This window comes from Austrofundulus limnaeus, unplaced genomic scaffold (assembly GCF_001266775.1).
Source record: "Austrofundulus limnaeus strain Quisiro unplaced genomic scaffold, Austrofundulus_limnaeus-1.0 Scaffold830, whole genome shotgun sequence".
Taxonomy (NCBI): domain Eukaryota; kingdom Metazoa; phylum Chordata; class Actinopteri; order Cyprinodontiformes; family Rivulidae; genus Austrofundulus; species Austrofundulus limnaeus.
In genome coordinates this window covers 106,725-117,943 of record NW_013953232.1, presented here as the reverse complement: position 1 = coordinate 117,943, position 11,219 = coordinate 106,725, and the positions used below count along the sequence as shown (strand labels likewise).

The 11,219-nt window shown below is 39.6% G+C and overlaps 2 protein-coding genes across 3 annotated transcripts in view; both read right to left on the bottom strand.

The window, feature by feature from the left end:
• The window catches only part of ppox (protoporphyrinogen oxidase), a 13,119-nt gene extending 11,710 nt beyond the window's left edge, over positions 1 to 1,409 (bottom strand). The window contains exons 1-2 of the mRNA XM_014028919.1: positions 1,142 to 1,409; positions 48 to 192 (exon numbers count right to left, since the gene is read on the bottom strand). Coding sequence (XP_013884373.1) covers positions 48 to 131 — 84 coding nt within the window. The 5' untranslated portion in view covers positions 132 to 192; positions 1,142 to 1,409. The remainder of the gene's footprint in view (positions 1 to 47; positions 193 to 1,141) is intronic.
• Positions 1,410 to 5,236: 3,827 nt separating this feature from the next.
• The window catches only part of dyrk1b (dual-specificity tyrosine-(Y)-phosphorylation regulated kinase 1B), a 64,790-nt gene continuing 58,807 nt past the window's right edge, over positions 5,237 to 11,219 (bottom strand). For both annotated transcript variants that reach the window (XM_014028918.1, XM_014028917.1), the window contains exons 10-13: positions 10,450 to 10,570; positions 9,314 to 9,496; positions 8,722 to 8,825; positions 5,237 to 6,507 (exon numbers count right to left, since the gene is read on the bottom strand). In XM_014028918.1, the coding sequence (XP_013884372.1) occupies positions 5,992 to 6,507; positions 8,722 to 8,825; positions 9,314 to 9,496; positions 10,450 to 10,570 (924 nt within the window). In that variant the 3' untranslated portion in view covers positions 5,237 to 5,991. The remainder of the gene's footprint in view (positions 6,508 to 8,721; positions 8,826 to 9,313; positions 9,497 to 10,449; positions 10,571 to 11,219) is intronic.

Sequence of the window (11,219 nt, the reverse complement as noted above, 5' to 3'; positions counted from 1 at the left end):
GTGTGTGTGTGTGTGTGTGTGTGTGTGTGTGTGTGTGTGTGTGTTACCTTGGTAAGCTGCGGGCTCTTGCACAGGTAGTAGGCTGCAGACAACCCCCCGATCCCTCCTCCAAGCACTGCTACTGTTTTCATTGGCTGACTTCAGGAGCTGCAGGTCAGAGCGGGAGTGGTCCTACAGCCAGGCCTGTTGGACCTGATACGACAAACAGTTTGTTTATCACACAACTGTCAGTCCAGATGTCTCCTCTCACAGGAGACCGGCTTCAGTCCAACTCACGGTCCATCTCAAGCGTTCTTCCAATGACAAAGATAAAGTTCTCTCAGTTTACATCAACACTGGATGTAATGTGGCAAAAAGCCACAAGATGTTGGTGTTTAACATATTTTCAGGGTTATTTTAGCAAAAAACGACAAACAAAAAAGATGAAAATGTGTTCAAAAATATCTTGCTGCTCAGCTGTGTTTTAGTGGGTCCTTATCTTTACTCCAACTGAGATGTATTTAATGTGAATGTCTTATTTCCTAATTTAAATGTTTTTATTAGCTGTTATTGTTAGGAATTATGACCTAATCAATTACTTTATTTCCTTCCGTTTTAATCACTTTTATACTGATTTTTAAGCCTAATATTTTTACCACAGCCCATCAAAAAAAAAAAAAAATCTTTAGAAAAAGCATAAATGAAAATTAAAACCGCTCAAACATTTCACTTCAAAATGACAAAAATAATTAAATAAAACTGATAACATAAATTCAGGCAGACACTGTGGCTGGGACGTGGGAACATCGTGGTGACATATAATAATGTCATGATTGTTTTGTTTTTCTGGTTAATATTCTGCAGCACATTTCTGCCCGATTAGGTCCAAAGTCTAAATAAAGTCTGAAGAACATAAAAACATTTAATTGATAAATAGAAGCTTTTAATTCGACATGTTTCTGTGCGGAATTCCACCAAAACTATTTAAAAGCTTAAAACCTTTCAGTTGAACTCTTGAAGGATGTGAGGAAGCAGACTGACTGACAGCTGAGAGAACACACTTTAAGTTATAAAACATAAAGATACCATGTTTCTATGTGACTGTCAGTAAGCTGATACACAAACAAACAATAGAACAAACCAATAAACAAATACGTGTTACCCGTTAACTTGAAGAAGCCAAGATAAACTCCAAATCCACTGTTTGTTTGGACTTCCGCCGCTCCACTGGTGGACTGAACCATAGTACGCATGCGCAGAAACTGTCTTCTTCTTCTTCTTTTAATGGTGGACCGCAAACCGCTGAAAGGTGCTTACCGCCACCTGCTGCATGTAATGTAAAGAACACTTCCTCTTTCTGTTTCCGACATGTTCCACTTTCTTTTTCCTCACAACCAAGTCCTTTAGCTCAGTATGACCCACCCTCAGTCTTATCATGTCTTCCTTTCTGCTTCTTTAACAGTTCTCTGTTACTCATTATGTATTTGCATAAACAATAAAACTTAATTTCTTTTTGACATATTTTCATTTATTTTCCTTTAATTACTGATGGTTCAACTAAACCTGTCTGACTTTCATGAGCAACTTTATGCAACATAGTTTCACCTTTTGGAATCGTTACTGTTATTAGAAAAAGTTTTTTCAACCATGAATGGTTCTAAATATGTAAACTTTTTGTAGTTTTTTTAACGGATGTGACGCTTTCCCACAGTTTGATGCTTTTATTATGATTAGTTTGATCACATTTTCAAAGTGGCTCCAGATGCCGATTATTGCTGAATGTGGACAAACAAAATGACCTCCAGTAGTTTATTCTAATCTTGACCTAATTTAAGATGTATATTTCTTTAGCCTTGGATAACCCGTGTAGATCTATTAAAGGGGAACGAAGGGAAGTGATGACAACAATCTGAAACCCTAAAGTGTATCTAGGTTCTCTCGGGTGACAGTTGTGTTGTGTTTGTCTGATTAGAGCTGAGACATTCAGTGGTTGAGGTAATGTGTTGGACTGTGAATGAATTAGATTAGGATCAGTTCCAGAATTTCTTAAGACCTGTAGAATCAAAATGGACCAATGGACACAGATTAAGTGGTGAACAAAAAGCAGAGGGCAGACAAATTTGTTGACTTGCCCACCAGCATCTTAACTACAGGGTGAGTCAAAAGTTGCAGGACACACTTTTATTTTTGGAAACAAAAGTATAAATGAAATATCTGAACACCCCAGCAGGTAATGTGTGAGGGGGCCTGCTTTCTGCCATCTTACAAGCCACCAGATTGGATCGAGGACAAGTTTTTTTTTTTTTTAACGGGAAGGTGGTCATTCAGCATATCAGACCAGAATTACCTCAGAAAAAGATTGCTGCAATCAAATCATGTGGTTCAAAAGTTATCAACACAGAAACCTATAAGTGAGAACCCTGACTGTGACGTCCAGTTATTTGACATGCTCAAAGTGCTGTCCATGGTGCTGAACACACAGATGAAGGGATGCAACAGCCCAACAGGTGAAATCGGTGGTCTTTCTAATATCCGCAGCTTTCACACAGCAGCTGCATTCCCAGAACATCAGAATCGCCTCGATCCTCTCTCCTTCCATCAGTTCCATCTTCATTTGCGATAAACAAAGGTTTTGAATGTTGCGTTGATAACATTTGAACGTTACACATCGTACACATCTGATGACAACAATCCATTTCTGAGATGATTCTGGCCTCTTGTGATGTGCTGTGTGAGCCCATTTCTGTTTGAAAAGTTTTAACTTTGATCCAATGTGGCAACTTTCAAGATGGCGGCTATGGTATGGACTAAAAGATAGGTCTCCTCACTCATTACTTGCTTGGGTATTCAGATTATTGTTTCTAAAATAAACAGGTGTCCTGAGTCTTTTGAGTGCAACGGCTGCACGACTTTCCACAACACAAACATCTTTTAACTTATTCTTGCTTTCCTCCTGTGAAACTTGATTTTTCAGGTTCTCCTCTTGTAACCTCGGGTTGAGGAGGAGATTATGATAGGGCTCGAGTGTCGATCTGAGTTGTCTAGGATATGTTTGCTCTCTGAATATGACCTTTTCCTTTAGTTTAGATGAATGGTAACAGCAATAACCTAATGGTTCATCACAGAAAATGAGTCCATCCTTTACCACTGGGACAGTGAGGTAACACTCAACAAGACTTTCTTGTTCCACTCCATCTCACAAAACCTGGAAGCCAACAGAAAAAAGTAGGCAACTTGAAATTTTACCCACACTTAAATTTTAAGGTCACCCTGCTCCTTTGTCTTTGCAGGCAGTCAGAACAACACAGAAACAAAAGTACCAAATGATGGCTCAGTTGAGTGAGTGGGTAAACAAGCTACTGCCAGGGTAAGGCTGTAGATCCCCAAGTCGGGGTCAGGACCCCTCTGTGGGTCATGAAACATTAAGTGGGAGTGTCCTCAAGCATCTCCGTAATCCAGGTAGAAAAAAATCAAAAAGAAAACAATAGAGCTAATCCAGCCTATTGTTAGGCGATGGCCCTCTTTTGCATGTGACTAACCTGTTTGTCCAGGTGGAGGCAGTGCTTATAAGGCTGAGTTCACCTGAAACTCATCAGACTGAAGAAGTCTCTTGGAGGAGAGACGAAATGTTTCACTAAAGAACCCATCCAGAGGACCTAATTATTTTTTCTTTTTGATTAAGTGGGAGTCCTCACTTGATTTCCAGACATCAGTTTAAATATAGCTAAACTGCTAGTTGAGTATTTTCACTGTAATTACTGAGAAAAAAAACATTCAGAAAGGAATAAAAGTAGTATCATAGTTATGTTTGTTAAATTGTAATTAAGCCCAAGTTGAACAGAGTTATGATAAACCAGTAAAATCAGAGGTCACATGTTTCTGCAGCTGTTGTTTTGTGGGCTGGAAGTTCAGAAGTTTGAAAACCGCTGCTGTAACCCTGATACTATCACAGACCATGGCACACAGTTTAATTAAAGGTAGAAGTCTGTATGATCAGCCACTTCACCTGTAATAATTCAAATGGATCAGGCTAGGTCTGAGAATAACCAGCCTTTGGGTCAAGTCAGGATACTCAGAAGTTATTCTGGCTGAAGGTGAAAGGTCCAACGTAGACTAAAGGTTCAGTTCAGCTGGAGTCCAGGTGAAATACCTGCAACAGACGCAGGCAAGACTGGAGACAAACTGGAGCTCAACCATATCAAAATTTGGAAAATGACAGCGATTACTGATGCAATCAGCTAAGAACTGTTAACAGGGTTCCCACAGCTTTGGTCAACATCAAATTCAAGGAGCTTTCAAAGACTTTCCAGTACCAATTTCCTCAAATTAAAGAACCACGCGCAACGGCAATTACCTACTGCTACCACAGAATGCTACCAATAAACAGGTTTAATATGTAAATTCAATGAAAAACTGAACATAGAGGTTGCTGAGTTAGAAACAATGATGTCAGTTTACTGTAATCCTGAGTTATCCACATTGATGTGTACATTATCCAATGTACGCTTTTTTTATTTTGTAATTAATTTTTTTTAAAGATGATGAAAATCAGTCGTGTGGATATAGAATTTCAATCCCCAAAAAACTTCCAAGGACTTTCAAGGACAAGTGTAATTTGTTGGCTGTTTTCGCAAACTTTCCAGGGCCTTGAAATAATGTTTTCAACCTCACAAACTTTCAAGGATTTCAAGGATCCGTGGGAACCCTGTGTTAATCTATCTTTTCTCAACAACGCTGCTTTTTGTTCAATTCTCTACAATCCAGTCAATCACAAAAATACCCTGAAACTCCAGATCAGTTTGCTTCTTCTGTTTGGGTAAAGTGGTTTTGAGCCAGGGCCCATCATGTGAAGCTGCACTGTGCTCCTGCAGGAACAGAGTATCCCTGCTGCACACAGGTGTTTTGGCGTCAGAAGGAAGAAAGGCACAGATCTGATGTTCGTTTGACTTTGGTGTGCAAAAGTATACTTTTTATTCTTATTATATATCCAACTTTATTTTTGCCCCAACCCTTCCCCTCAACCCCGCCCCCCACAACCAGTGGCATTCCCAGGTCACCAGTTACTCTCTGTTACAATAGCCAATCAGAGCTCACCTGCAGAAAGAAGGCAACCAAACAAAGAAGAGCAGAAAAAGAAAAAAAAACATTACTTTCAGTTTGTTTTTTCTTGTTAAATAGTAATAAATACATTGAGATGCAGTGGTTCTTAACTTTATCCTTTTTTTTTGTCTTAAGCTCAAGGATTAAAAAGTTTTCATTTCTGTTTCTATCTGTTTTTATTTTTATTGATCTGAGTCGGATCTTTAGCAGCAATTCGGACCGGTTGTCATGGTGGTTAGCAGCACAGAGAGGAGGAGCTGTCTGGAGGAGAAACACAACAAGAAAAGTGGAGGGAGTGAGGGAAGAGTGAGGAAAAGAAGGAGATCCATTTGAACGTCAGCAAGGCATCAGTGTCCTGCCCCCCCTCCCTCTTCTCCCCAACCTGATTGGAATATAAACAGTGCTGTGTGTGTGTGTTTGTATGTGTGTGTGTACGCGCACTTGCGTCATGGCTGCTGATCTCTTGAATCTGAACGCAGCGGTGTCAGATTCGTGACAATCATTCAGCCGACAGCCACAGTTTGGAGTCAAATGGAGAGACGTGGCCCCCTCTCTTCTACCTCTTCATCACCTTCCTCCTCTCCAGGTTGAAGCAACAACAACAGAAAAACAACACCCAACACATAAAACCCAAGAGAAATAAAATCATATCAATAAAAACACACTCGTTAATCATTCTTTACCAATTACAGTTGCAACAGTGACGAGAAACTAAAACAGGAAGAAAAAAAAAAGGGAAGGCGTTTTTCATCCTCCTCCTCCTCCGTCTTCCTCCTCTTATCCAGAAGAAAGTGTCTCCTCCTGCTTGTCTGAACTCTGGCTGTGTGTGTAGTTGTTGTTGTTGTTGTTGTTGTAGTTGGAGTTGGAGTTGAAGTTAAAATTGTATGGCTTTAGGGCATGGTTCAGGTTTTATCAAGAGTTGGCTGGCCCTTCGTCTGAATCCGGCCTCCCTCTGCCCCCCGGAGCAGGGTTATTGTTGTTGGAGGCAGGGTAGTAGTCCTCAGGGGGCGGGGCTTGTGGCCCTGGGGCGGTGGGGGCCGGCCGAGTCCGGAAGGCAGACAGTCCCATTGGCAAAGCGAGGGGCAGAGACGCAGAGCCGAACTGAGAGGCCTCCATGGAAGACACCGCCCCCAGGTGGTGCAGCCCCAGGGACACCCCCACGTCCATGCTGTCACTCAACTGGGGCGAGGATCCCTGCTGACCCCCGCTTCCGCCCAAGCTCGTTTGTCCACTCTGCCGCAGGCCCCGCCCACCGTTCCCGTGGTGGGAATAGGTCGGGTGGGGGTGGTGAGGTGGGTCCAAAAAGTGGCGCTGGTGTGGCTGGGCGGCAGCTGGTTTGTGGAGCAGCAAATGGGTATATGCTGGGTCCTGACCCCCACCTCCACTTTCACTGCCTGGCCACATCCTCATCTGCTGCTGGGAGGGAGCCTGGTGGGGGGACAAGAAGGTGAGGCACATTTACTGATCTAGGTCACAAACAAGGTCCTGGATCTAGAGCAGAGTTTCAGAGCGCCACCTTGAGGGCCTCGAAAGAACAACAGTTTTTAAATTTGGGCCGCAGGACCACATTGATTTTGAATAAGGTGCAATACACTTTCTCACCACTAGGAGCAGTAGTGCGCAACTCAGTTGTTTAACAACTTTTTTAATATGTAGAAGAGAACCTTAGTTGCAAGCCGAGAGTGGAAACCTATTTTAAATGAAAAGTAGAAGCAAAAATGAAGGTAACCCATCAAAAAAAGACAAAGTTTGTCACTAATATGAAGTGCAGCCTCTGGTTTTACCACGTAATATTTTAAAAGTTCAAAGATTATCAAATATATTTGCAGATACAGCTATATTTTAATTTGCACTTTATCTAATTTATTTTCGTGGTTTATTTTTAAAAATTTTGAACGTATTTTAAATAAAATTTAAACTTGTCAAAAAGCTGTTGTTACTGTTATTGTTTGGCACTAATATGAAGAGCACCTTCTGGTTCTACCATGCAAAACTTTAAAAAGGCTATATTTTCATTTGCACTTTATCAAACTTGTTTTTACAGGTTTTTTTTATTTGAGACATTTACATTAAACATTTTGAATGTATTTATGCCCACAATTTTATTTATTGAATTGTCTATTTTTGTTATTATTGGTTAAATATATATATTTGTGTTGATAAGCCTGAGTGGTCTGTTGACTGACCTTTGCATTTGTTCAAGTAATTGTTATGGGCAGGTTACAATATAAAAAACGTTTGTCATAATCAAATCTTGTGATTATTTAACAGGAGTTTTACTTTTAAAATGTAAGTGTATTTAATTTTTTTATAATGCAAATACAATACAAATTAAACCAAGATTTAGAATAATTAAAATAATTTTGATCTGTACATTGGTAATGTTTGACTCTTGATTGTATTTTGACTTTAAATAATTGTTGAACAAAAAGGAAGTAAAACAAAACAAAGGTCACTGCTGCATTTTCTGAGAGTTGCTGCAAAATGCAATAAATTGGACAAAGTAGTAAGTACTGATATCGGAGTATCAAAAGTATCTCATAAACCCTTTTTTTGTTGTCGACTTCAAGATGCAAACTAAAACTTTAAAGAGAATCGGTCTTCAGCATCATCAATACCTTCCCTCAGTTTACATCTTGTTTTGGGGCAAACACACAGATTTATGGCGTTAACGCGGGTCTATCTTATCTATTTATCCTAGGCTGTCTGTTTTTTTTTTTTTTATATATGTACACATTGGATGTATTTGGGGTGTAATGGTAAGTCTAAATCACACTTAAGCACAACGGCTCAGTAGTTAGCACTGACGCTTCGCAGCAAGAAGGTCCCGGGTTTCCCCCAGACTGAAAACATGTACAATAAGCTGCCTCCAGGCTGCTCTTATAAAAGACATCTCTGATGTCGGTGGGATTTTCCCAGTTAAATAAAGGTAAATAATAAAAAAGCAGTAAGTACTTCAACATGACGGTCACAGTTTAGTATGGGTTCAGCAAAACAAGAAAACAAACGTCAAATACTATTTTTCTAAAAGTTCACGTGTCAATAAGAAAGTTTGATAAACCTCAATAAGTTTTCTATTGAGAAAATAAAACTAAAAACCAAAATAAAAGATAAACAAAGAAGGGTTTGCTTTAGCAGCTTGACCCAGACTTGATGCAAAATCAAAGGCAACACAGAACTGAGGAACAAACATTTCCTGATGTCAAAGTACAAAATGAATAAAATGTGAAACTCAAACCTCTCTGCAGGCTGAGTGTTTATGTAAGAAAAAAAGACACTTTATTTCAGGGATACTGAGCGATGACCATGTAGTTTATTTGCAGACTCGTGGTCCACGAGTCCATGGTGAGTAAAGATGTGGGGGATACGGGTAAGCAGTGGTTTGAGCTATTGTCTCACAGCAGGAAGGTTGCAGGTTCTCCTCCCGCCTGACACCCTTCATGTGACGTTTAAATAGAAACGCAACTTCCACAGATAAAAAAAATAAAGACATGCAGTCGTGTATAAAAAGATAAATACCAAAAAGTGTTTTCCGTTTCTTTAATAAAAGCAGAAGTTAAAGACCCGTTCTACAGTAAATAAAATAATTTCGACCTTGGAGGGTGGGGTGGCAGGCTGCTGGTGACGTGTGACGGTGCTTACCTGAGGACTTGTCATCTCATAGTCTGAATGGGTAACAGCAGAGTTGTAGTAGCGGTTGCTGTAACGGTAGTTGCGGTTATCATTGGAAGAACCACTGGAGCCACCTGGAAAGAAATCATTAACTCATTAATGCCATTTGTTTTGCATCAACATATGTTTTGTTAGATTATGGAAACAACATTCTCTACTCTCTGGTTTTAATAAAACACAACCCTCACCTGACAAACCCTTCACTACAAGTAATATTTTATCTTTATTTTATTTCACGAGACTTGGTTCCTATAATTGCAAATTGTCTGACGCCACATCCGACTCAAGAAATGTACAAAACATTTAAAACGAGATGAACTGCTTGAACTGGAAAGGATTTTAATCGGACTGTTCTGAAAATAATTACACTGTATTAAAACTAAACGGACTGGATTAATCTGGACTCGCTCATTTATTTCTGTGAAGTGTAAGAATACATCTGTTGTAGTTTGGTGCAAAGACAAGAGCATGAGTTGTGTATAAAATCAGTTCTGGTCCATATTTCTGAGAATAACAGATCATTAATAAGCTGAGCCGTCTGCAGACTGAGTGGAGACGTTACCAGAGCTAGAAACAGAGCTAGTTGTGGAGGTTGAATGAGAGTGGTCCATGGCAGGAGAGGTGGATGTAGACGAACTGGTGTTGGTTCCTTCATCTGTGGTTTTCTTAAAGAAATTGTGCTGCAGGGCATAGAATGGTGTGATTCGACTTTTAGGGTCATAGTCCAGCATGCGCAGGATCAGGTCTGCAGGAAGAGAAAGAACACCAACCATCATGAGAGCTTATTTTGTTGTTAGGAAACAGGTAGGCCAACCTCAGATACCAAGTTTCATCATCACAGCCAACATACTGCTGACACCTGGAGAAGCTTCTACTAAAATGTTTGACATAAACAAACTAACAGATCTACCTAAACACCTAACTCTGGTCATCATTCCCCTGCCTTCATCCAGTGGTGGCTTTTTGTAGTCCATACTCAGCTCAGTGTGGACTTTCTAGTACTCATTTAAATCATCTAACTACCTAAACCAACCCTCAGCAGAGGTTTTTTTTAAAGACAGCAGCTTTTGTAGATTTATATAATATGACTGGGAGGAGTTTTTCCACTAAAGAAGTTCCAGTGCTAACAAACTGGATTAACTAGGGAAACAAACGTTTTGGGTCTGGGGACCCCTTACAAGGGCAAAAAAAAATTCAGGGACCCCTTCATAAACCCCATGCTGTTTGAAAAGATAATTTACTGCCATTTCAACCCTTAAATGCCATGGGAATATATATTTTTATTAAGTTTATTATGTTTGTTTTATTAGTTCATTGTTCCCTATGCATTTTTAAAAATAAAAACCAAATTAACAATTTAGCGACATTTTTTGAGGACCCTCAAGATATGTCGCGGACCTCTGGGGGTCCTGGGACCCCAGTTTGAGAACCTCTGAACTAGACTGTTTGGATCACAGCTGAATTTAAGGTGGATTTGTTACTTTGTATGATGCCCTGAGAGAACGGTTGTTAGGAGTTGGTATTGTATAAACAAAAAGTTTTAAATCATCAAGTTTGTGTTGTTTCCCCTGAAAACATACAACATATTTCTGAGCATTTTTTGATGCAACAGCTGGTGTTTTGTAAACGCTCGTTAAAAACACCGACGGACATCGTGATGAATTTTGATCAATGTAGAAATGAAAGGAGTCGGCAAACCTTTAAACTTCAGGTAGTCACAGGGGGCGTGTCCTGGCTCTCCAGACCTCCGGCCCCCTGGGCCCCCAGTCTCTACTCCTAAAATTTCGTGAAGTCGTCGAGTGGCTGGGGGCTTATACTCCTGAAACACACACAAACACACATCCAATCAAAACTCTGCATATTTAGAAAATATGAACTGGGGGAAGTCAGCTATAAACGACAGGGCGTAGAGGAGGGGAGTTAAAAAGTTCACTTTTTTCATTTTACCCCTGAAAATATTTTGATACTTTTTCAACAATTAGCAAAAACTATCATCACAGCATTAATTATTGCATAAGCATTTTCACAACAAGAACAGTGCATCTAAAAGCCTTTCAGGAATGAAATGTTTCTGTAAGCAGGCTCAAACGTATCAGAGCTTCTACAGATTCAGGCAGAGAGACGTCACATCGGCTGATGACATGAGGGTGGAGTCACTTCATACAGACCCTCAAAAACTTCTGTTCTTTAGTCCAACGAACATAATAAAAATTTAAATAAAGAATTATCAAAATTTTATGAGTTGATTGATTATATCTTGCAGATTATGTATAAGGCTCTCATATCTTTTTTTACCTTTAAACATCCAGTTTTATTTTGTTAAGAGAGAAAGTTTATTTAATCTTAAGGGACTTGAGATGTTTATAAAACCTAAAATTGGAACAAATCTGAAGGACAGATGCACTTCAGCTCAAGGAATAAGATTGTGGAATAATCTGGAAAGTGATTATAAAAATGTTGGTTCAATG